The sequence below is a fragment of the Balaenoptera musculus genome, chromosome 14 (genome assembly GCF_009873245.2).
Source record: "Balaenoptera musculus isolate JJ_BM4_2016_0621 chromosome 14, mBalMus1.pri.v3, whole genome shotgun sequence".
Lineage (NCBI taxonomy): Eukaryota > Metazoa > Chordata > Mammalia > Artiodactyla > Balaenopteridae > Balaenoptera > Balaenoptera musculus.
The window spans coordinates 19,443,664-19,470,990 of record NC_045798.1 but is presented as its reverse complement, the minus strand read 5'-3'; the positions used below and the strand labels follow the sequence as shown (position 1 = coordinate 19,470,990).

The 27,327-nt window shown below is 40.4% G+C and overlaps 1 protein-coding gene across 4 annotated transcripts in view; it reads right to left on the bottom strand.

Moving 5' to 3' along the window:
* Positions 1-27,327, bottom strand: part of CORO1C (coronin 1C) — a 100,251-nt gene that overhangs the window by 14,039 nt on the left and 58,885 nt on the right. For all 4 annotated transcript variants that reach the window (XM_036823107.1, XM_036823108.1, XM_036823104.1 and 1 more), the window contains one exon: positions 17,972-18,094. In XM_036823107.1, coding sequence (XP_036679002.1) covers positions 17,972-18,094 — 123 coding nt within the window. The remainder of the gene's footprint in view (positions 1-17,971; positions 18,095-27,327) is intronic.

Genomic DNA, 27,327 nt, shown 5'->3' with positions numbered 1-27,327 from the left:
CAATTCCACTCCTAGGTACCTACCCAAGAGAAATGAAGATATATGTCCACACTAAAACCTGTACACAAATTTTATAGCAGCATTATTCATAACAGCCAAAAGGTGGAAACAACCCAAATGTCCAGCAACTGATAAATGGATACACAAAATGTGATACGTGAAGGAATATATGACCACAGAAAGGGATTAAGTACTGACACACGCTACAACATGGATGAAGCTTGATAATGTTAGGTTAAGTAAAGAAGCCAGTGAGGACAGTCCACATATTGTAGGATTCATGTATATGAGATGTCCAGAAAGGAAAATCTATAGAGACAGAGAATAGATTAGTGGTTGCTTAGTGCTGGGGGTGGGGGAGGGGTGCAATAGGTAAAGAATATGGGGTTTCTTTCTTTGTGGGGGGTTCTTTTTGAGGTGGTGAAAACATTCTAAAATTGTCTGTGGTGATGGTGGTACATATCTATGAATATACTAAAGACCACTGAATTGTACACTTTAAATGGGTAAGCTGTATGTGAATTATACCTCAATAAAGCTGTTAAAACCAGATATTAAGTAACATTTAAGTTTGTGAACAGGCTAAAGTTTAAAACAATTATCTTCTTCTGTATGAAGATTAAAGTGAGTAAATCTTCTACCAAAAAAGATCTTATGGAACTAGTTCATAACAAATTTAGAACTTGCCAGTGGGAAAAAATCATACTCAACAGTAGAACAAGTGAGAAACAGAATTTTCCTTTGTTGGGGATTTTTAAGGAGGAGACAAACAACTGTCTGTTTTCAGCTGCTTGGTGGAAGGCAGAGTCTGAATTAGGAGTGGTTAAGGTTCAGCTCGGTTCTGTTGTCCTGAAAAAAATCAGAACAAAAATGTTGCCAGTCTGAGGACTGCAGGAAAGTCATGAATTAAATGATCGTTCATAAACCTGCCTTCTGAGGGCATAAGTTTACGACGTCACCTAATTTCCCCTGCACGCTCATCATTCAGCAGATTTTAAACACGGCAGATATGAACAACCATGGAAGGCAAAGGGAACCTACCTTGCCTCCCCCAGCCCCTCACCCAGACCACTGCCTCTCTCCACCAACATAACAGACTCTGAGTGTGGGCATCTGTTACCCTCCAGAGCTATCTGTTTGCTTTCACCTATTTTTATTCAAGGGTTTATGCACAGTAAAACAGCTTCCACGTTGAACTTGGCTACTTGAATGTAAAGCAGGACTGAAACTGTGAATAGAAGGAACAGAAAACAACTACTGGTTTAATCAAAGCACGAAGTCGGCAGAGAAACAATTATGAAACGAGACTTCAGAGACTCAACAGGAAATGCATTTTGCAAGATGAATTCCGGCTCAGGCTTAGGACGGAAAGCGTGGTAATTCCACCTGCCGTCTCCAGGGGGCACTGTGACCACGGGCTGCTGGGTTTTCCCACAAGGATCGTAAAACCTTCACTGCCTGAATGACGGAGATTAAGCAGCGCGTTTTCTAAATCCCTAATGAGGCGTGGAGTGATGGGAGGCTTTGGATATAAGCAGCATTTCCCGTCTTAAACATGAGAGCTCATAATGGGACTTCATCTTTTCCTTTCTCTAGCTTCTTCATCCATCTTTTCCTTGGATGGCGAGGAGATGTTAATGATGGAACAAAACGTTTATTATATAATTTTAAAAATGAGGAAACTCTCTGTCCCTTTCTTTATCTCACTTTTGGCAGGTTCCACGGTTCCCTCAACGAGGCTTATGTATTTCATCCAGGCACCTAACCCATCTCACTACCTCGGTTACTCACTTGTGCAGCACTTTTCTTGAGTAGCCACCGTAATGCAGGCCCATCACCAGGCAAGTGGGGAAGGACAACTAAACCCAGGTCCCGCTCTCGAAGGGTTTACGGTCTAACAAAGCAGAGCTGTCTATGAGGCCGAGAGTCAAAAAGACAGCAAAGACAAGCAGATGGATGGAGCATAGGCTCTGGAGCCAAACGGACCCTGGTTCAAATCCTGCCCGGGCCTTTTACTGTGATGGTCCTGGGCAAACAGTTCAACATCACTGCACAGGGAAGCATCAGTATCTGTGCTTCCTAGGGCTGCTGTGAGGACTGAGTTAAGAAAGTCCTGGAATAGTGCCTGGCACACAGTCAGTGCCCCCAGTACGGTGCAGGGGTGAAGAATATCCTGATTCTGCTATGTATCAGCTGTATAACCTTGGGGACATTCACCTATCTGGGCCTTGAGTTTCCTCGTCAATAAAATGGGAATAATAATGAACCTGCCTTCACTGGAGTTGTCTGGTGACCAATGTGGTAACATGAATCTAAAGCACTTAGATGGGACTTCCGTGGTGGTGCAGTGATTAAGAATCCGCTTGCCAATGCAGGGGACACGGGTTCAAGTCCGGGAAGATCCCACATGCCACGGAGCAGCTAAGCCCACGCACCACAACTACTGAGCCTGTGCTCTAGAGCCCGCGAGCCACAACTACTGAAGCCTGCGTGCCTAGAGCCCGTGCTCTGCAACAAGAGAAGCCACCGTAATGAGAAGCCCGCGAACCACAACGAAGAGTAGCCCCCAATCGCCGCAACTAGAGAAAGCCTGCATGCAGGAACGAAGACCCAAAACAGCCATAAATAAATAAATAAATAAATTTATAAAGAAAAAAAAGAGATGGAAGGGGAGAAGGAAGGAAGGAAATCAAGGATCCAGTTTCAAAATAAAAAACAGATGCAGAGAACAATTTTCTAAAGAGCTGATGCTCCAAAGAGGCTGGCTGAGGGGCTGACAGGGAAAAGTCACCAGAGTAAGAAAGATAACAACAGCATGAGGATTCCCAGAGGCAGGGGAGAGTGACCAGAAAAGCCTGTACGATGAAACGCAAAGACAGTGGCACTCCGGCCTCTGTGGGGAGAAAGGCGGCCTGTGGGGAAGGGCCGGCACATCTGTAAGTCCTTCCACACGAAGCAGACACAGCCCTGCTTTGGGCCTGCTGGCCCTGCTCGCAGGCCTGTCGGTACGCGCCTCTCTGCCCTCTGTAGGGCTCTCTGCTGCAGCCGGCAACGGCCTTCCAGTTTGGACTGGAGAGGTTGCAGAAGTCCCATTCAGTCCCTGTTTAGTTTTCTTGTGCATAACCTGGGATGCAGCCTGGTGTGGTGGAAAGGATGCTGGCCTGGAGCATCAGAAGACACGGTCTCCACCAGAGCTGGGACACTCACTGGATGTGTCAGCACTAAGAAGGGGCCTCACTTCCGGGAGCCTCGATTTCCTCGTTCCATACGGGGGACAGCAGCGGCTCTGCTCCTCAGGGGTAAATGCAAAGGTCAAATGAGCTGATACATTCTGCACCCCCAGGCACTACCCGAATGTGAACTACTGCAAACGGGGTGACCTTTGACAAAACTGTCACCCCCTGGGCCTGTGTTTCCTGAGTGGTAAAATGGGACACACTCCTGCCTCACTGTGCTGTTAACAATGGTTAAATATAATCACCACATAAAGGCTTAAAACAGTGCTTGGCAAAAAAAGGATCTACTATATGTTCATGATTATTTTTCTTGCTGGAACTGTGACCCCTATGACCCCAACATGTAATTTTAAGTCTGGACAGCAGGATTCTATGGAATGAAATTAATTTGTCTTCAAATTAATTCAGCCCTGTACCCAACTGCAGGGCTGTTTATATCCAAGATATCATATGTGTGAAAGCTCCAGTTCATGCCCGGGCCAATTAGCACAAATGAGATCGGCTCTGATTTCCAGGCTGGTCCGTCAGCTTCTCTCTGTTCCATGGCTGCGGCTAGGACTCTCATACCACTTGGCTCTTCCAAAAACATATGCGGTGAGTAGAGAGGAAAAGTGGCATCAAACACCCTCTGCTGTGCCCTGAGTGGGCATCTCAGCACGGCAGCACTACAAGCTATCCCCTCTCCTCCTGATTTTTTCTTTTCTTTTCTTTTTTTTAAAATAACACTGTGTATTCCTGGAATTTTCTATGTGGACAACACATTACTATGGCAATGTTTTGTCTTGTTTTGCTTTGAAAGAAAGGAAAAAAACCATAATTAGTCTCTAAGGCTTCCAGATGAAAAAGTGAATCAATCGGTGAAAACCCAACATGGTTCTGGAAAAAACAACTTTAAGCATCCATTCAGGAATGACTATATCACTGGCATCCTTTTCCCATGTGAATTTCTAAATATGGAAAAAGGACAGCTCAAGAGAACAGTTCTAACAAGAAAAAAAGCGAGGAAAGTTAAGAAACGTGGGTTTCTCTCAAGTAATCATTTTAAAGTACATTTACTTGATAGTTTTATTTCTCAAACACAGCGCAAATTTAAAGCAAACACAAAGTGTTTCCAGACACTGCCTCCCTGTTTTAATCACCCATCGTGAACTTGCTACCAGGTTAGGCACTAGAGTTACAGCAATAAAAAGGGCTATTCCCCCAAAAAGCCGCATTTTTAAAATGTAGGGAAAACCAATTCCAAAGGCAGAATGAAGGAAAGAGCTGATCTAAAGAGACAGGGAGAGTCTGAGATTCTGCAGCAGCTGCAGAGCAGCAAACCCCCTGCAGAAGCCACTGATCCAACACCCCAAGGGGCAGGATGCAGAGAGTCAGGACATTCCTAAATGAACCATGACACTGAGAACAACATTGGTTTTGAGAAAATCAAGAAGTGAGAGTTGGGTTCCAACGTGCCAAGGTTATAATATCCACTTGGCCAATGGCCCAGATGCAATCTGTACAGAATGGAAATAACAAGAAGTCCTGCTGAACGACTGAGTAGGACCAGAGTCCTGGGGAATGCGCTCCCATCACCAGCCACATCACTTCTACCTTTATTTCAAGGCAAAAAGTGCAATAGGAAAATTTACAACAGAAGCAAAAATGGGTAAAATAGGGAGTTTATTTTTGTTGATTTCCACAGGAGTTTAAGACTGATTTGAGAAAAGGGAAAAGTGTCCATTTAAACTTCATCATTTGGGACCAATCAGAACATCTAGGTAAAGGCAAATAAGACGCTCCTCCTGCAAGATCTTTCCCTCTCCTAGACTCTGGAAGAACCAGTCAGGCAGCGCCACTGTCTGAATTCGCCAGTTTTTGCATCTGTGTTTGCAGATAAGGGACAGTGTTGAATCAACATCATTCCCTAAACTTACCTTGCCTGCTCTTTTATTTCATTTTATTTATTTATTTATTTTTGGCCGCACCACTCAGCTTGTGGGATCTTAGTTCCCTCACCAGGGATTGAACCCGGGCCCTCAGCAGTGAAAGCGCAGAGTCCTAACCACTGGTCCGCCAGGGAATTCCCCTTGGCTGCCCTTTGTATTATTTAAACACTGTTATTTTCTGAGAGCTAAAATTTTCCCAAGTAAAATACTTAACAGCTACAATCTTTGAAACTCTCTGTGAGGAGAGATAGAGAAAAGAACTCACAGTACCAAAAGTCTGGAAAACCTAGGAGCAGAGTACAGTTTCTGGGAAGAGGGTTTATATCATTGCTATCTGCTCATACAAAACACCACTTCAAAAGTAGTACACCAGGGCTTCCCTGGTGGCGCAGTGGTTGAGAATCTGCCTGCCAATGCAGGGGACAGGGGTTCAAGCCCTGGTCTGGGAAGATCCCACATGCCGCGGAGCAACTGGGCCCGTGAGCCACAATTGCTGAGCCTGCGCGTCTGGAGCCTGTGCTCCGCAACAGGAGAGGCCGCGATAGTGAGAGGCCCGTGCACCGCGATGAAGAGTGGCCCCCGCTCGCCGCAACTAGAGAAAACCCTCGCACAGAAACGAAGACCCAACACAGCCAAAATTAAATAAATAAATAAATAAAAAATTTAAAAAAAAAAAAAAAAAAAAAAAAGTAGTACACCAGGACTTCCCTGGCGGTCCAGTGGTTAAGACTCCGTGCATCCACCGCAGGGGGCACAGGTCCGATCCCTGGTTGGGGAACTAAGATCCCACACCACATGCCAAGCAATGCGGCCAAACAACAGAAAAAAAAAAAAAAAGGTAGTACACCAAAGGCAAACCATGCCAGTATAATTTACTTTTCGGCTGCTTAAAGAAGCCATCTCTAAAAGATGGATGAATGTACCATAAGGCTGGCATTCCCTCTCTAAAACTGCAATCAATGTAACATGACTGCCACAGAATCAATTCTCACACAGTGAATAAATCACTGCTTAAATGCAGAGGACATAATGGAATTATACTATAAATTCAAAAAGTGTTTTTTTTTTAATTAAGATAATCATTTTACAGTTCATTTGATAAATTGGTTCTACTGTGTTTTTTTCTACTAAATTATTTGCTAAAGATATTCTTACTACCATGAATCCACTATAAGTATATATCAAAACTCACTGTAAAAAACAGTAACTCATTATACTTCCTTGATCCTCTCAATTGGCTTGTTTATTTCATTTAGTTTTTTAAGCATGTAAGGCAACGGAGGCTGAGAGCATTTAAGTGACCTGGGCTTATCTCAGCATCCTTTCTCTACTGGAGCTGGGCCTTGATATCCATCTACACTTGCAGGTCCTGGGTTATTATTACCAGGAGGCTACACTTGGGAAACTACAGAGAACTTTTCTGCTTTTTTTTTTTTTTTTAATTAATAATGTTGCTGTTTGAAATCATTTGATTTGTTGTACACTGGTCTTTCATCTTCAGCAGAACAAAGGGGAAAATGAGGTATTAAGAAGCAGGTGGGGAGAGGGCATACAGCAGAAGCAATAAGAACTACAATTCTGCAGCCTGTGGAAGGAAAAACCACATTCACAGAAAGACAGACAAAATGAAAAGGCAGAGGACTTCGTACCAGATGAGGGAACAAGATAAAACCCCAGAAAAACAACTAAATGAAGTGGAGATAGGCAACCTTCCAGAAAAAGAATTCAGAATAATGATAGTGAACATGATCCAGGACCTTGGAAAAAGAATGCAGGCAAAGATCAAGAAGATACAAGAAATGTTTAACAAAGACCTAGAAGAATTAAAGAACAAACATCTAGAAGAATTAAAGAACAAACACACAGATATGAACAATATAATAACTGAAATGAAAAATACACTAGAAGGAATCAATAGCAGAACAACTGAGGCAGAAGAACAGATAAGTGATCTGGAAGACAGAATGGTGGAATTCACTGCCATGGAACAGAATAAAGAAAAAAGAATGAAAAGAAATGAAGACAGCCTACGAGACCTCTGGGACAACATTAAATGCAACAACATTTGCATTATAGGGGTCCCAGAAGGAGAAGAGAGAGAGAAAGGACCAGAGAAAATATTTGAAGAGATTATAGTCGAAAACTTCCCTGACGTGGGAAAGGAAATAGCCACCCAAGTCCAGGAAGCACAGAGTCCCAGGCAGGAGAAACCCAAGGAAAAACACGCCGAGACACATAGTAATCAAATTGACAAAAATTAAAGACAAAAACTATTGAAAACAAGGGAAAAATGACAAATAACACACAAGGGAACTCTCATAAGGTTAACAGGTGATTTCTCAGCAGAAACTCTACAAGCCAGAAGGGGGTGGCATGATATATTTAAAGTGATGAAAGGGAAGAACCTACAACCAAGATTACTCTACCTGGCAAGGATCTCATTCAGATTTGACGGAGAAATCAAAAGCTTTACAGACAAGCAAAAGCTAAGAGAATTCAGCACCACCAAACCAGCTCTACAACAAATGCTAAAGGAACTTCTCTAAGTGGGAAACACGAGAGAAGAAAAGGATCTACAAAAACAAACCCATAACAATTAAGAAAATGGTAATAGGAACATACATATCGATAATTACCTTAAACGTGAATGGATTAAATGCTCCAACCAAAAGATGTAGGCTCGCTGAATGGATACAAATACAAGACCCATATATATGTTGTCTACAACAGACCTACTTCAGACCTAGGGACACATACAGACTGAAAGTGAGGGAATGGAAAAAGATATTCCATGCAAATGGAAATCAAAAGAAAGCTGGAGTAGCAATACTCATTGTCAGATAAAATAGACTTTAAAATAAAGAATGTTACAAGAAACAAGGAAGGACACTACGTAATGCTCAAAGGATCAATCCAAGAAGAAGATATAACAATTATAAATATATATGCACCCAACATAGGAGCACCTCAAGACATAAGGCAACTGCTAACAGATATAAAAGAGGAAATTGACAGTAACACAATAAGTGGGGGACTTTAACACTTCACTTACACCAATGGACAGATCATCCAGACAGAAAATTAATAAGGAAACACAAGCTTTAAATGACACAGCAGACCAGATAGATTTAATTGATATTTATAGGACATTCCATCCAAAAACAGCAGATTACACGTTCTTCTCAAGTGCACACGGAACATTCTCCAGGATAGATTAGATCACATCTTGGGTCACAAATCAAGCTTCAGTAAATTTAAGAAAACTGAAATCATATCAAGCATCTTTTCCAACCACAACACTATGAGATTAGAAATCAATTACAGGGGGCTTCCCTGGTGGCACAGTGGTTGAGAATCTGCCTGCCAATGCAGGGGACACAGGTTCGAGCCCTGGTCTGGGAAGATCCCACATGCCGCGGAGCAACTGGGCCTGTGAGCCACAACGACTGAGCCTGCGTGTCTGGAGCCTGTGCTCTGCAACAAGGGAGGTCGCGATAGTGAGAGGCCTGCGCACCGCGATGAAGAGTGGCCCCCGCTTGCCGCAACTAGAGAAAGCCCTCGCACAGCAACGAAGACCCAACACAGCCAAAAATAAATAAATAAATAAATAAATAAATAAATAAATAAATAAATAAATAAATTTTAAAAACATCTTTAAAAAAATCAATTACAGGGAAAAAAACGTAAAAAACACAAACACGTGGAAGCTAAACAATACGTTACTAAATAACCAAGAGATCACTGAAGAAATCAAAGAGGAAATCAAAAAATATCTAGAGACAAATGACAACGAAAACACGATGATCCAAAACCTATGGGATGCAGCAAAAGCAGTTCTAAGAGGGAAGTTTACAGCAATACAATCCTACCTCAAGAAACAAGAAAAATCTCAAATAAACAATCTAAACTTACACCTAAAGGAGCTAGAGAAAGAAGAACAAACAAAACCCAAAGTTAGCAGAAGGAAAGAAATCATAAAGATCACAGCAGAAATAAATGAAATAGAAACAAAGAAAACAATAGCAAAGATCAATAAAACTAAAAGCTGGTTCTTTAAGAAGATAAACAAAACTGATAAACCATTAGCCAGACTCATCAAGAAAAAGAGGGAGAGGACTCCTATCAAAAAAATTAGAAATGAAAAAGGAGAAGTTACAACAGACACCACAGAAATACAAAGCATCATAAGAGACTATGACAAGCAACTCTATGCCAATAAAATGGACAACCTGGAAGAAATGTACAAATTCTTAGAAAGGTATAACCTTCCAAGACTGAACCAGGAAGAAGTAGGAAATATGAACAGACCAATCACAAGGAATGAAATTGAAACTGTGATTAAAAATCTTCCAACAAACAAAAGTCCAGGACCAGATGGCTTCACAGGTGAATTCTATCAAATATTTAGAGAAGAGCTAACACCCATCCTTCTCAAACTCTTCCAAAAAATTGCAGAGGAAGGTACACTCCCAAACTCATTCTGTGAGGCCACCATCACCTTGATACCAAAACCAGACAAAGATACTACAAACAACGAAAATTACAGACCAATATCACTGATGAATATAGATGCAAAAATCCTCAACAAAATACTAGCAAACAGAATCCAACAACACATTAAAAGGATCATACACCATGATCAAGTGGGGTTTATCCCAGGAATGCAAGGATTCTTCAATATACGCAAATCAATCAATGTGATATACCATATTAACAAATTGAAGGAGAAAAACCGTATGATCATCTCAATAGATGTAGAAAAAGCTTTTGACAAAATTCAACACCCATTTATGATAAAAACTCTCCAGAGAAAAGGGAACCCTCTTGCACTGTTGGTGGGAATGTAAATTGATACAGCCACTATGAAGAACAGTATGGAGCTTCCTTAAAAAACTAAAAATAGAACTACCATACAACCCAGCAATCCCACTACTGGGAATATACCCTGGGAAAACCATAATTCAAAAAGTCACATACCACAATGTTCACTGCAGCTCCATTTACAATAGCCAGGACATGGAAGCAACCTAAGTGTCCATCAACAGATGAATGGATAAAGATGTGGCACATATATACAATGGAATATTACTCAGCCATAAAAAGAAATGAAATTGAGTTATTTGTAGTGAGGTGGGCTGTCATACAGAGTGAAGTAAGTCAGAAAGAGAAAAACAAATACCATATGCTAACACATATATATGGAATCTTAAAAAAAAAAAAAGTTGCTGAAGAACCTAGGGGCAGGACAGGAATAAAGACACAGACATAGAGAATGGACTTGAGGACACAGGGAGTGGGAAGGGTAAGCTGGGATGAAGTGAGAGAGTGGCATGGACATATATACACTACCAGATGTAAAACAGATAGCTAGTGGGAAGCAGCCGCATAGCACAGGGAGATCAGCTCGGTGCTCTGTGACCACCTACAGGGGTGGGATAGGGAGAGTGGGAGGGAGACGTAAAAGAGGGAGGAGATATGGTGATATATGTATACGTATAGCTGATTCACTTTGTTATAAAGCAGAAACTAACACACCATTGTAAAGCAATTATACTCTAATAACGATGTTAAAAAAAATAATAATAATATTAAAAAAAACTCTCCAGAAAGTGGGCAGAGAGGGAACCTACCTCAACATAATAAAGGCCATATATGACAAACCCACAGCAAACATCATTCTCAATGGTGAAAAACTGAAAGCATTTTCTCTAAGATCAGGAACAAGACAAGAATGTCCACTCTCGCCACTATTATTCAACATAGTTTTGGAAGTCCTAGCCACGGCAATCAGAGAAGAAAAAGAAATAAAAGGAATAAAAATTGGAAAAGAAGAATTAAAACTGTCACTGTTTGCAAATGACATGATACTACACACAGAGAATCCTAAAGGTGCCACCAGAGAACTACTAGAGCTAATCAATGAATCTGGTAAAGTTGCAGGATACAGAATTAATGCACAGAAATCTCCTGCATTCCTATACACTAACAACGAAAGATCAGGAAGAGAAATGAAGGAAACAATCCATTCACCATTGCAACAAAAAGAATAAAAACCTAGGAATAAACCTACGTAAGGAGGTAAAAGACCTATACTCAGAAAACTATAAGACACTGATGAAAGAAATCAAAGATGACACAAACAGATGGAGAGATATACCATGTTCTTGGATTCCAAGAATCAATATTGTGAAAATGACTATACTACCCAAAGCAATCTACAGATTCAATGCAATCCCTATCAAATTACCAATGGCATTTTTTTACAGAACTAGAACAAAAAATCTTAAAATTTGTATGGAGACACAAAAGACCCTGAATAGCCAAAGCAGCCTTGAGGGAAAAAAACGGAGCTGGAGGAATCAGACTCCCTGACTTCAGACTATATTACAAAGCTACAGTAATCAAGACAATATGGTACGGGCACAAAAACAGAAATATAGATCAATGGAACAGGATAGAAAGCCCAGAGATAAGCCCATGCACCTATGGTCAACTAATCTATGACAAAGGAGGCAAGGATATACCATGGAGAAAAGACAGTCTCTTCAATAAGTGGTGCTGGGAAAACTGGACAGTTACATGTAAAAGAATGAAATTAGAACACTCCCTAACACCATACACAAATATAAACTCAAAATGGATTAGAGACCTAAATGTAAGACTGGACACTATAAAACTCTTAGAGGAAAACATAGGAAGAACACTCTTTAACATAAATCACAGAAAGATCTTTTTTGATCCACCTCCTAGAGTAATGGAAATAAAAACAAAAATAAACAAATGGGACCTAATGAAACTTCAAAGTTTTTGCAAAGCAAAGGAAACTACAAACAAGACAAAAAGACAACCCTCAGAATGGGTGAAAATATTTGCAAACGAATCAACGGACAAAGAATTAATCTCCAAAATACATAAACAGCTCATGCAGCTCAATATTAAAAAAACCAAACAACCCAATCAGGAAATGGGCAGAAGACCTAAATAGACATTTCTCCAAAGAAGACATACAGATGGCCAAGAAGCACATGAAAAGCTGCTCAACATCACTAATTATTAGAGAAATGCAAATCAAAACTACAATGAGGTATCACCTCACACCAGTTAGAATGGGCATCATCAGAAAACCTACAAACAACAAATGCTGGAGAGGGTGTGGAGAAAAGGGAACCCTCTTGCACTGTTGGTGGGAATGTAAATTGATACAGCCACTATGGAGAACAGTATGGCGGTTCCTTAAAAAGCTAAAAATAGAACTACCATATGACCCAGCAATCCCACTACTGGGCATATACCCAGAGAAAACCATAATTCAAAAATACACATGCACCCCAATGTTCATTGCAGCACTATTTACAATAGCCAGGACATGGAATCAACCTAAATGCCCACCGACAGATGAATGGATAAAGAAGATGTGGTACGTATATACAATAGAATATTACTCAGCCATAAAAAGGAAGAAAATTGGGTCATTTGTAGAGACGTGGATGGACCTAGAGACTGTCATACAGAGTGAAGTAAGTCAGAAAGAGAAAAACAAATATCGTATATTAACGCATATATGTGGAACCTAGAAAAATGGTACAGATGAACTGGTTTGCAGGGCAGAAATAGAGACACAGATGTAGAGAACAAATGTAGGGACACCAAGCGGGGAAAGTGGCAGGGATGGGGGTGGTGGTGGGATGAATTGGGAGATTGGGATTGACATATATACACTAATATGTATAAAATAGATAACTAATAAGAACCTGCTGTATAAAAAATAAATAAAATAAAATTCAAAAATTAAAAAAAAAAAGAAGCACGTGGGGTAGAAGGTCAAATACTTCTTTAAATTTTTTTTTCAACTGCGGAGTTGTTAAAGCATTTTGTAATTACCCCAATAATAATAACAAATGATTTGGGGGACATTAAGTGATTAAAATATCAGCACCATAGTTAAGGGAGTGAAAAAAAAACTAGGAGGAAGATTTATCCCAAAGCATTATTTAATTTACAAAATGTTCACTCTGGTAATACCAATAAAAGGGCAACATCAGAGGATTCTGGGACGATGGTGGTGTCAGTGGCAGCACAGTTTTGGGATCTTCCCAAGTCCCTCAAGAAAAACACAGAGGAGGCAGATAACAAAACAAAAACACAGGGATAATATATACACAAAACTAGGTGATAACCCAAATGCAAGTGTGTGGAGGAAAACCACCAACAGCCACACAACCCGTGTGTTGTCGGCCTCTGTGCGAAAAAAATCATGGGGCAGCAATGCAGTGCCCCACAGATCTGAGAAGAGCAGGCCAATATGAGGTCACAACGGAAACGGGAAGGGGCTTTGCCTTCTCCAACAGCAGGTAAGAACAGGGACCTGAAACGAAAAAGGTATGAAGGGGCTGGAGAAATCTAAACCTCAATACCCTAAAAACCAACCAGAGAGGACTCCCTTCTGAGACAGGCCCACACTGAGTGGAAATTCCAAGAAATGGAATCAAATCTGAGCAGGACAGAAATAAGATGGACAAAGGAATCAGAAAGACCAAAAAAAAAGCAGGTCAGGAAATCTGACAGCAAGCCACCATGTTTCTGAACACTACCTGAAAAGGACAGAAGAGGGAGCTCTGTGAAGTTAGAACAGCTTTATGAACCAAGCCAGCTTCTGAAAGCTCAGGAAAACTAAATTCACATAAAAATAAGAGAGGGAGGAAAAAAAAAAAAAATCCAGGCTCCAAAATTACTATGAGAAAAAAAGAGAATACATCCCTGCAGACAGTACAAGAATGCTAACAAGACCAGCTCCAAAGAAAGATAAAAACTATCACACACATTTCCAAAGACATTATTAAGAAAACAATACAAGACAGGAAACATTATAAATCAGAACTTGAAAAACTCAAAAGTAAGGCGGCGGAAATCCAGAAAAAAATTAGAAATAAAAGGAAAAGTACTTTAGAAACGAAGACTAACAAAGAAACTAAGAGCAAATATAAATAATGTCCCCAAAGAAATAAAAGGTAAAAAGCAGAAAAATTTTAGCCTAAAAGAAATGAGTGAGAAAAAAGGTTTGGAGAGAAACTGACAAATATCGAAGATAGGTAAATAAGATAAAGCATTTGGATAACAGGAGTCCCTGAAGGGAAAAACCAAAGCAAAGGAACAGAACAAATACTGAAGACTCTAAGTCAAGAAAACTTAGGGGCGGGGTGGCGGTGGGGTGGTGGTGGAGGATCGGGGGTGCGAAACACCTGAAACCATGTATTGAAAGAGCACATCACACACAGAAATACCAACTCAGAATAACCAACAATAGTCTAGTAAAATTACTACATTTTAAGAAAAAAAAATCTTATGAACATCTAGGCAAAAAGAACATATACTCTATAAGGAAAAGAAAATCAGATTTTTTCTGATCATCTGATTTTTTACAGCAACACTTTATGCCAAAAGAAAATGAAATATTTAGATACTCAAGGAAATACTGCAAGCCAAGAATTTCATATCCAGAAAAATTCACCTTTAAGTATAAAGGTCACAACAAGCTATTGTCAGTATAGAAGAACTTAGAGAATACAGTTCCCACGAGCCTTTCCTATTTGATTCCATCCCTTGGAACTGCTCCTCAGGGTGGGGCCCTGTCCCGGAAGGGAGCCCTCTCTGGTTGGTTTCCAGAGTACTGGGGTCTAGAATCTACCAGAGAAGGAGCTTCATATGATCCAAGTGCCTTTTTTTTTTTTTTAAACTGCTTTCAGTAATCATAATGGTGGTGATACTCTTAGTATTTTTAGTGTGAGACTATTGTATGTATACTGTGAAAAAGCAAATGAGATAGATTAGGATATTCTAATTCATCCCGAACCCCTGAGAACCAGGATTCTTGGTGTGAAAGAAAGGAGACAGAGATGTATTATTAAAGAAGTTAGGTAAAAACTATACAGTCCTGAATTTGAACTGGAAAGATTAAGACGAAGTCACAAGGTATTATATCTTTAAATATATATGTATATTCTAGCCAAATTTACTGCAAAGTCTTAAAAACAATGATCGCTACGGTAACAATGAGCATCCCTAAGCACTCAGAGAGTGATCTAGAAACTCCATTTTCCATTTTTCCATTTTCTGGTTAAAACAAACCAGAGCTTCTGAGAGAAGTGGCAGATTTGAGGTGTGGGGTCAGGGATGGGCCTGGGACACCTGGACATACCGAAGAGCAAGGAAGCAACAGAAACAAGTAGGGTCACTTCAGAAGGACTCAGGAACTGTGAAGAGGTTCCCATTAACATAGACTGAATCCCCTGAGCTTTGAGAAAAGAATTGTAATAGATCGAAATCCATTCAGTTCAAAATGAAATGAAAGGGGGAAAAAAATCTCCAAACAAAAAACTAATTGGTCACCTTCTGAGGAAGATAAAGAACCAATTCATTATTTTGAAAACTGGGTAAATAAAAGGAAAGAATCAAGCATTTACCCTGCTTTCCTATATGAACTATACTCCTGGGTAACTAAATAGTAGATAAGAGAGAGCATCACCTTAAAAATCTTACCAGCTGAAAACTGAAAACAAAATCATAGCATTTCATATCACCATTTTGAGACGCCCTAATGAGTTGCTGGACCTAGGTGCTGGGCATCAATAACTGCACAAATCAAAAAAGAGCAAAAAAAACAGGCATCTTGACACCTCGTGCCTCCTGAGGGGAGACCAGAGCACGAACTCTAGGCTTGTCAAAGGGATGGAATCTGAATCTAATCATGCTCTAGGATCCAGCTGCCAACTCACAGGGAATCTGAAAGACAGAGTAGCAGGTTGAACTGGACCACGAGGGTGCAATCAGCAAACTCTGGACTTCTGGAAGCAACAGGTCAAACATCAGGCTTCTTCAACAAGAAAAGGATGGAGGAGGAACCTGTAGATTAGGAAAGACTTAAAAGGCGTATCAAGTTTTTAAAACTTGGAAGACTAAGCTCTAGCATCTAGAGATGCACACTTGAGTGATTAAAACCACAAAGAAAGGCAAGGAAGTGAGTTTTACTGGTTACTTGGAGAGGGAGGGGTGGATGGGGACTGGGATGGGGCACAGGGAAGAGACTGAGAAGCCTGGGAAAGTTCCATTTCTTGACCTGGGTGGCAGTCACAGGGTGTTCACTCAGTAATAAATCTCCTAACTCAGTTCACTTTTTTTTTTTATGAATTTATTTATTTTTAATTTATTTAATTTTGGCTGCATTGGGTCTTTGTTGCTGTGTGTGGGCTTTCTCTAGTTGTGGCGAGCGGGGGCTACTCTTCGTTGTGGTGTGCGGGCTTCTCATTGCAGTGGCTTCTCTTGTTGCAGAGCACGGGCTCCAGGCGCGTGGGCTTCAGTAGTTGTGGCGCACGGGCTTAGTTGCTCTGCGGCATGTGGGATCTTCCTGGACCAGGGATCAAACTTGTGTCCCCTGCATTGGCAGGCAGATTCCCAACCACTGTGCCACCAGGGAAGTCCCTCAATTCACTTTTTCACTTAATTGAACTCACTTAACTGTTTGTTTAGTGTTTTATAATACAAAGGTTTTTTTTTAAAGGGCAATGTGACCAATAATGCTGGAAGATGGGGAGGGATGGATCAAACCCGCTTTTCCAAGAAAGGTTAAGACTCTTAGTTTAAGATTTGGGCATCAGGTCTAAATACTGTTCCTTTCCCTTAGCAAAATGTGTCTGTAGCCATTCAAATGATCAATTTAGCAAGGCATGTTAAATGGAACAATTCCTTTTAATAGCAGCATATTTCTTTAATACACTTTGGCTGCCAAAATCATGAGATCACAGGAGGAGTTATCCTCAGCCAAAAGTCCATGAGGAAAAATGGGTAAACGTTTAAATGGCACAGTTCAGGAATTAATTTCTGTTTATGTAAAATAACTGTAATTAACAAAGCCTTCCAAACAATGTTTCTAAGTCTGGTTCAGTGCACAGAAAACCAAGAGGGGGATAACCAAAGTGCAGTTCTCGCAGCTCTCCACCTGCCAGGTGTGAGGCTGCCTGAGGGACGACCTGCCGCCACTCCAGGCATGACTTCAGGGCTCCCTGTCTGCTCTCTTGCCCAGTCTTTGCAGCAGATGTTGGGCTAGGATTAAAAATGGATCCAAACTCATAATTACATTTGAAGGCTAAGAAGAACATAATCAAGAACAAGAAGCTTCACATTCACAAGTACTCCAAAGCCTGGTTTCATACATAACCTACGTTTGGAATCTAAACTGGGGAACATACAGAACTTACTTTAACAATCTTTCAAGTTGGTTATTTGTACATCTGCATAAAAAGGACTTCGTTAACCAGGGTCCACTAGACATTAGCTTGGAAATAAGTACCTACAAAAACTCTTTACTATCTTTCAATATCTGTTTCATATCCCATCTATCTATATAACCTTTGGTATCGTATTTCACTGTAATATGCAATTCATGCTAGCAATTTTTTCTCTCCTTTTTTAGAGGGGAGGGAGGTCATGTGGTGCAATGACATTCACAGAATTATTTGAAAGTCATTTTACTTTCCCTAAAATCTTCCCATCAAGCAGATGTGTCAGCTGTTAACAAGGATGCACACACACACAAGCAAAAGAAGAAAAAAGACAATAGAGTACAACTCCTTGATATAAACTTGTAAAATGGCTTATCTGCAGTTAAACTTCAGTGTTGTTAAATTCTTGTATAGTCCAATGGACAATCAAAACTCTATGATTTTCTGCATTTCAAGCCTCCAGACACACATTCTTTGAAGGCAGTAGGTGAGTCTCGCTGGCCTGTGTGCCCACCACACCGAGGGAACTTACCATAACCGTGCAGTCCTCTGAGCCGCTGGCAATGACCTGATCATTATGTGGGCACCAGTCTATGTCCAGCACCGGTCCTGTGTGACCACACACTGTGGGGTAGGATTTGTCAATTCGACCAGTCTGAAAGGAGAGAGAAACAGACCTATTATGTAACATCAATGCCACAGAGTTTGTATGTTTTGTCAGACCCACTTCTCCTTTATTACTTCTACCCCAAACTCTCAAGAATCTACAAATTATGACGTTCATATCAGCCAACGTCAACTGTTAAGAAATGTCAACTTGCATTTCTAGAAACAGTTACTACCAAGGATACTCCATCAAATTAAGGATCTACATTTCCAGAACCACAGAGATTTTATTTAATCAACAGCATTAATAGACACAGCAAAAGAGAATACAAGAGTCTTTTTACCACAATACAATTCTAACAATAGCCTATTGTAAATTATAGGTGTGTTTTTACTGTTTAAAAAAAAACCAAACCTGGTATTACTCAAAATGTAAAATATAACCTTTAATATGATAAGCTAATGCCCTTGAATATACAAATTAACAGTTCTGGAAGTGGATGGCACTTCCAGTGAGCAAGCAAAGTGAAGGTAATAAAAAGAAAAGCTTTAACCACTGCTCAGGGGCCGAAGGACATAGTACGTTTCAATGTCTAGGTCTATTCCATCAACAGAAACGCCAGCCGGGCCTTCTAAGTAACCACCTTAGCTCTCAGCCATTACCCAGATCCACATCTCATTAAGAACACAACTTCTAATGTTGGTCATAGCAACCGTCACAACGTGCTCATGTTACACACTTGAACCTAACAAGCCAATCTGGCTTATCGGACCAATTTTGTCTGGTGTTAACCAAGACAAATGCTATTACAACAACAGCTGTACAAAAGCTGCTTCCTTTTAAAAAGGTTAATGCCAGTCCTTGCTGACGTTCTTCTACATATGCTAAACGCAGGTGAACAGAAAGTAATCACCACAATGCAAAAGTGAACCTATTTTTTGGTTGATGCTACTCTCCTGTTATGGCCAGCTGTCACAACACGGGGGCAGGCTTCTTGGAAAATTTTCAAGATCAGTAAATTTGGATTTCTCCACTTTGACTTGACTGTGGAACTCTCCAGAGAAGCAGTGTGCTGAAGCACAAGACCACAGGCTCCAGAGTCAGACAGGTATGGATTCAAGTCCAGGCTCCTCTCTTGGTTAAACAGTGTGTGATCTCAGACAGGTAATCTCTCTAAGCTTCAGCTCGTCATCTGTAAAATGAGTAACAGTAATACTTACCTCCCAGGATTACCGTGAAGAGTAAATGAGAAATGAGGTAAATCATAACCTAGCATTACAACGATCTGTATAAGGTGTGTAAAAAATTAATTAGAGTACCCAGAATACAGTAAATACTCAATAAAAAGCTGGCACTTATTATTAGTTCTTCCTGTATAACATGCTAACTTACTCAATCATTAAGAGTTACAAGCGTGTGTTATCCGTGAACTCTGGGCCAGACACTGAGCTGAGTGTTGGAGACACAGAGGTGAGCAGGGCGCCCTGTCCTGGCTGAGCGTGGAGTCCATCTAAAGCTCCAGTTAGAGCGCAGCACAAGACGTGCAGCACCAGGACAGGCCCAAGGTGGCAGGAACACAGAAGAGGACATTCAAGCAGCTGTGCGGGGACTCCAGCCTTTGGGAAGGTTTTCTGCGCGGAAAGGTGAGTTCTGAGTTGAAGTGTGAAGGTGCACCAGCCTACGGACCTGAGGCCTGGGTTTTTTCACACGCTCCCCCTTTCTCTTGCAAAACTAATTCAACCCAGAGTTTTGGTCTCCTGAATTGCATCACCCAAAACAGGAATTCATAAAAGAAAATGCCAAGGAAGAAACACAGTATTACAGAGAACCTGGGTCTTGTATGAGAAGCCACATGGGTCACTGACAGGCCAAGAAGCAGTGAGGGTCAGGGACCAGGCTGCCAGGGCTGGGGTGTGGCGCTGCCATTTTCTCCCCTGAGGCTCTGGCCAAATTACTGCATCTGGCGACCTCAGTTTCTCACCTGTAAAAGGAGAACGCTAGAATTCTTTCTTCAAGAGCTGATGTGAGAATTAACTGAGACAATCAACGTAAAGCACTTGGTACTGTCCCAGCACCTCTAGTGCTCAAAAAATGTTACCCAAAATTTAACAACTGCCGGAATCCATTCTACCAACATCCCTGACCGTATCCTTCCTTAAAGAAGGAACTGCTACTAAGCACCCAAGCCAGTAGTTTTACCTAATTCCCCCTGTGAGTGCTCCTCCCCTGGAGTTCCTACCCCATGTAATGGTCTACTACTCAAGGTGCTGGCAGTGAACTCACAGGTGTTTTGTTTTTTAATATTATTATTGTTTTATTATGTATTATTATTATTTAAACTATAGATATAGTTACTCTCTTGAATGTGTGATATTTAGTAATTTAAAACATTCTGAGACACAAAGGCCAGGTTGAGGCCTGACACACATTGCAACAGACATTCCAGAAGGAGAGAATGCAAGAGAAACAAAAAACTGAAGAGGTGAGGGCTGAGGATTTTCCAAGTTTAACTGAGGGCATAAGTCTTCAGATTGAAGAGGCACAGGTCCCAAGTAGAATATCCTAGTGCAATTCAGCACACCTAAAACAAAGATAAAATCTCAAACAAAAGCAGCCATAGAGAGAAGACAGATTACCTACAGAGAGAATAACTAGACTAACTGTGAGCAGACTTCTCAAAAGCAAGTACAGAAACAAAGACATCAGAAACTATCTCAGAAATGGGAAGAAAAACAACCATCTGTGCATTCTATACCCAGATAAACTATCATTCGAAAGTGATGACCAAAAAAACAAACAAAAACCCCAACATTTTTAAACAAAAAGATACAGAAAATTTACCATTTAAAGACTCTTATTCAAAGAATTAAGTTCCTGGACTTATCTCTAAGAATTTCAAAATTAATTTCAAAGAACTAAGTTCAAGGACTTATTTCAGGAAAAGAAAGTGAACCAGAAGAAAGAACTGGGATACCAAAACAAGCAGTGAGCAAAAAAATTGGTAAATGTGGTCAATGTAAATAGGCATTGACTGTATACAACAGTAGTAATTATGACTAACTGGAGTACAGGTAAGACAAGGCAGAACTAAAACACTAAACAACAATAACATGTAAGATAGAAAGATATGGGGCTTCCCTGGTGGCACAGTGGTTGAGAATCTGCCTGCCAATGCAGGGGACACGGGTTCGAGCCCTGGTCTGGGAAGATCCCGCATGCTGCGGAGCAACTGGGCCCATGAGCCACAACTACTGAGCCTGCGCGTCTGGAGCCTGTGCTCCGCAACAAGAGAGGCCGCGATAGTGAGAGGCCCGCGCACCACGATGAACAGTGGCCCCCGCTCGCCGCAACTAGAGAAAGCCCTCACACAGAAACGAAGATCCAACACAGCCATAAATAAATAAATAAATAAATAAATAAATAAATTTATTAAAAAAAAAAAAAGAAAGATATGATCAGAATTCAAAGGTTTCAGGGCCCTTCCCTAGAAAAAGGCAGAAAATTTGACTAGTTTTAGACTTTAAGTCATGTAAGTATGTTAAAATTAAGGGTAAACACTAAAAGAGAATATATAACTTCCAAAAAGTGTATGGAGTGGGAGGAAGATTAGTGGAATTTTAAAAACTCATTGAATATAAGAGAAAGAGGAAATAAAAAGAAAAAAAGGCAAGAAAAAGCATGAAAACTAGAAAGCACAAAATAAGATGGTGGAAATAAAACCAACCATAAATCACAAACCGCAGTAAATATGAATGACTTAAACTCACCCGCTAAAAGACGAGGTGTTTCAGATCAGATTAAAACCAGCTATAAGACACATTTACAAAATAATAATACAAAAAGGCAACTAAAGGAGGGGAAGGGATATAAAAATATGTACCAGGTGCTTATACTAGAACAAATAGATTTTAAGGTGAAATGCATTATTTAAGATTACATTTTAACATTTAAAGAAACAATTCAGAGAAAAGCTACAGTCACTATGGACTTTAACTCATCTAACTACATAGGCTTCAAAATAATTAAAGCAGAAATTGACAGAAGTACAAGGAGAAAATGACAAAACCATAATCTTAAGAGATTCTAATAAAGATTTAAGAGATCAAACAGACAAAAATCAGTATGAATATAAACGGCTTTAACAAAAGTAACAAGCTTGATCTAATGGATATTTACAACTTGTAGCCAACGTTTTAAAACACACATTTTTTTTGTTTCCAAGCACACTAATAAACTTTTTTTTTTAAAAATCACCAATTAGGATACCACAAAGCAAATCTCAGAAACTACCAAGGAATCAATACTGTACAGAGCATGTTCTGAGTAGAACGCAATACAATTAAAAATTAACAGAAAAATATAAGCCAAAAATCTCCAATGCATCTGAAAAGTTTGTTTTTTTTTTTAAAATGTTTGCCAACCTATCCAAGTCCTTGACATCACTCCTACCCTGCCTACTGTACCAGGAACATAAACGGTATCAGGCTTCTTCTTCTCCTTTCTTTTTTTTTAAAAAAATAAATTTATTTATTTATTTTTGGCTGCGTTGGGTCTTCGTTGTTGAGCGCGGGCTTTCTCTAGTTGCAGCGAGCAGGGGCTTCTTCGTTGCGGTGGCTTTTCTTGTTGCAGAGCACGGGCTCTCGGTGCACAGGCTTCAGCAGTTGTGGCATGCGGGCTCAGTAGTTGCGGCTCGCAGGCTCTACAGCACAGGCTCAGTAGCTGTGGCTCACGGGCTTAGTTGCTCCACGGCATGTGGGATCTTCCCGGACCAGGGCTTGAACCCGTGTCCCCTGCATTGGCAGGTGGATTCTTAACCACTGCACCACCAGGGAAGTCCCCGAAAAAATTTTAATTTACTAAATAATTCACATAGAAAATCATAATAGCCAATAGAAAAAGGTTAAAATTGGTCAGTAAATACATGCCATGTCAAAACTTGTGGGATATAGCTAAAACAAATCTTAAAATTCCAGATGAAATAAGCAAGCTCCTAGAAAATGTGTGATGTATCAAAACTTCTTCAATATAACAGAAAACCTAAAGAGACCCAGAACCATAAAAGAACCAGTACCGTGGGCTTCCCTGGTGGTGCAGTGGTTAAGAATCCGCCTGCCAATGCAGGGGACACGGGTTCAAGCCCTGGTCCGGGAAGGTGCCACATGCCACGGAGCAACTAAGCCCATGTGCCACAACTACTGAGCCTGCACTCTAGAGCCCGCAAGCCACAACTACTGAAGCCCACACGCTGCAACTACTAAAGCCCGCGCACCTAGAGTCCATGCTCTGCAACAAGAGAAGCCACCGCAATGAGAAGCCTGCGCACCACAACGAAGAGTAGCCCCCGCTCGCCACAACTAGAGAAAGCCCGCGTGCAGCAATGAAGACCCAACGCAGCCACAGGTAAAAATAATAACAATAAAAAAAGAACCAGTACTGTAACTCCACACATCACTGCCCACCCAAAATCAATCAGTAAATACCAAAAATAATAGGCCCAGATGGTTTTACAGATGAGTTTTCCCAAACATTCAAGGAAGAAATCATCTCAAACCAGTATTCCCAGAGAATAAAAAATAAAGGTGCACTGCTGAACTCACTACATAAGGAATGCACCACCTTGATATGAAGGACAGTGTAAGGAAGAGAAACTTAGGCCTATGTGACTTATAAATATTGATGCAAACTCCCCTCAAAAAAGGAGGGGGGAAAAAAGCAATGCAAATTCAGCAGTGTGGGTTGTTCTCAAAAAACACAAGTAAAGTGAAAAAACAAGTTGCAGATTGGGAGAATATTTTATATCTATGTGTGTGTGTGTGTGTATATACATATATATATGTATGTATGTATATATACGTAAAATATATACCTGACAAAATCAACAAACAACTTAATAGAATAAGGGGCAAATGATATGAACAGGGATCTACAGGGAAGGAAGCCTGAAAAGCCAACAGATGTATGTAAAGTACTCCATCTCACTGGTAATCAGGGAACTGCAAATTAAAACGATAAGGTAATATTTGACACCTATTAAAACTGCCAAGAATTTAGAAGTCTAAATACAAGTGCTGGCAAACATGTTTGGAAAGAGGAACTCATAAAAACTACGCACAGGAGACTATCCTGCTACGATTCCTTTTGAGAGCAATTTGGAAACAACTGGAGCTGAAGTTGCCCACCCCTCAGCAATACCACTTCTCGATGGTCTGTGGAGAGAAACGCTCCATATTTTGCACAAGGGTATTCATGGCAGCACTGTTGGAAACAGTGAAAAACGCAGAAGCAATGTAACTGTCCTTTGGTATAAGAATAAATATCATTTATATAAAAGTTTAAAACATACAAAATAAAAGTCTATGTTATAGGTACATACACATGTAATAAAGTACAAACATATGATACATACCAACTTTGAGGAGACGATTACCTCTGGGGAAGGAGAAAAGATGGAAAGGAGAATGGTATTGTAGCTACATCTGTTATGCTTTACTGTTTTCAAAAATGGGAGATACGAAACAAACATGGCAAAATATTAACATCTGTTTAGTCTTGTAGGTGAGTACATGAGTGTCCTATTATTTTGTTTGTTTCCTATTTAAAAAAAATAATTAAAATATAATAAAGTTGAGAAACATACCAATGTATTGTTATTCATTTACATTAAAAAAAAAAAATCTATGGGACTTCCCTGGTGGCCCAGTGGTAAAGAATCCGCCTTGCAATGCAGGGGACGTGGGTTCGATCTCTGGTCAGGGAACTAAGATCCCACATGCCGTGGGGCAACTAAGCCCGCATGCCACAACTACTGAGCTCACGCACCTCAACTAGAGCCCGTGAGCCGCAAACTACAGAGCCCACGTGCTCTGGAACCCACGTGCCGCAACTACAGAGCCCACGCACCCTGGAGCCTGTGTGCCACAACCAGAGAAGAGAAAACCCACAAGCCACAACTAGAGAGAAGCCCGTGCACCACAGTGAAGATCCTGCATGCCTCAACAAAGATCCCACGTGCCACAACTAAGACCCAACTCAGCCATAAATAAATAAATAAATAAATAAATAAATAATTTTAAAAATCTAAAAAAAAACACAAACCTTTAATCCCAAGGAAAAAAGCTGTTCTACCTGAAGTGTTTTATTGTATCTCAGGGTGTCTGCATTCTGAGGCTCACCCCAGCACACCCCATCCGGCGTCCTTGATGGCAGAGTAGAGTCACTGAACTCTAAACATCCAAGGACACCAAATAATTTTTTTCAATCTGGGCTAAGAGCTTTTGCTCAGATATACAGCAATTTTGAGGGGAATCTGGAAGTACATTAATACTAGTTGTTCTTAATTATACTCAGAAGCTTACTAAATGACTTTTCTTTTTAAGGCTAAAATTATACAACCCTGGCCAAAAGTAAATAGCTACTCACCAGTATTCTTCAATCAAGTAAGATATCTGAGAATAGTAAGAAGCATTTCTGCCATTCTCAACTCAGCCCCGACAAGTCTATAGCATAAAAGTAATAAAGAGCCCAACATTTTCACAGGAACTTGAATGTAATTTAAAAGACAATTGCCACTTATTTCCTCCCTTTCTATCAAAAACAAATAATTAGTAATAAAAATCACTAGCGCTTTCAGAGTGCTTATGTTACGTGCTAAGAACTGTATGACAATCTTTTATGTGCATTATCACAACTACCTTCATGAAACAGCAACTCTATTATTCCCACTTTCTAAATAAAGAAACAGGAACAGAGAAAACCAAGAAGCAGAGATCTAAAATATCACTGACAATCCTACTAGGTTTCTACAGAGAAAGAAAATTTCCACTATGCCATGGGGTTGTGAAAAAGGCACAAGAGTAATGTTGAAATTAGTGGCAGCTGGTCATCAGAAACACAAGTTAATAAAAAATGATACCCTGCAAACAGCTGCTTCCTCTGGTTATAACATCATCAAAAATCCTTACAACAAATAAAACAGGGAAAGTAGCATCATCCTGCAGCACAACAGAAACGGAATCGACTAAATGTCTGACAGTGATAGAGGAACAAAAAGAAGTATGAGAAAAAAATGCTGTTTTAAATGTGCAATGATGGTTTTACACACAGGGTGTGCTCCACACACAGTCAAGTTATCAGCTACTGTGATTCCAAGGGCTTGCACCTCCAAATAGCTTCTTACCCATAACAAAATCAAACCCAAAGCACAACAACATATTTCACCCATAAGTATGTATCTTTAAAAGGGCGGAGCTGGGCAATTATAAACTGCTGAGAGCTCAAGTCCATGGAAACTGAAGGAAACCATACAATAACGGCCTTATATGGTAAAGATGAGGGCACATCACTTCTGAAAGTCATTTTGCCCTAGGATCTAATGAGAATGCATTTCTCATTCATAATCATGACACATCCTCATTTATCATCCAGTGAATAAACCAAGGAATCCATGTCTAATTCTAGATTGTGAAGAACCATTCAGAAAGACATCACTGCAAGTCATGGTGACAACACGGCTTACCTGCACATCTAAGCAGCAAATTTAAATGAATGCCGAGGCTGGGAGAAAGACTGACAAGAACTTAATAACAGCTTTTAAAGTATCTTTTTTGGCTGAACAGTGATTTAAGAACTACTCATCAATTTCCCAAGGGTTATATATAGAATAATTTCATTTACTAACAAATCAGTCCACTGTTTCATTAAGGATGCATCACCTCAGTTACATCATCTAGAATATTACTACTTTGCTAGCATGGAATTGAAAGTTTAGCTGAGACTAGCCAGTTGGATGTTCAGATTTCTTGCTTTAAATAATTATTCAAATGTACTGATTACTTACTGGTTATCCCGATCACATGCCATAGAACTTTTATTGTACCTCTCTAGCTAAAACTCCAAGTGATGAGAATTACCAGCAAGTCAACTCAAGTGGCGAAAATGACCAACACCAAGATTCCCAAAGGCTCTGGCCCAGACCCCAGTTCATACACTTATGGGACACTGGTGAAACAGGTCAGGGCACTGGCTTAAGGACTATTATTATCTAAAAGATCCGGTGGCCTGCAGGAGGCCCAGCAATATGAGCCCCGGGGAAAATGCAGCCTCCAAAGTGTGTGAACAGCTGGCACGAGGGAGAGGTGTGACAGCACAATTTCCATGTGGCGGCCCAAGCTGAGGTTGATGGCTTTGACATGTTCTGGCTAGCAACCCTTACGGTGGCAGAAAACCACCTAGACACCAGCACTATCATTCACTTTGGGTATGGGGAAGGTCCTCAAAAATTT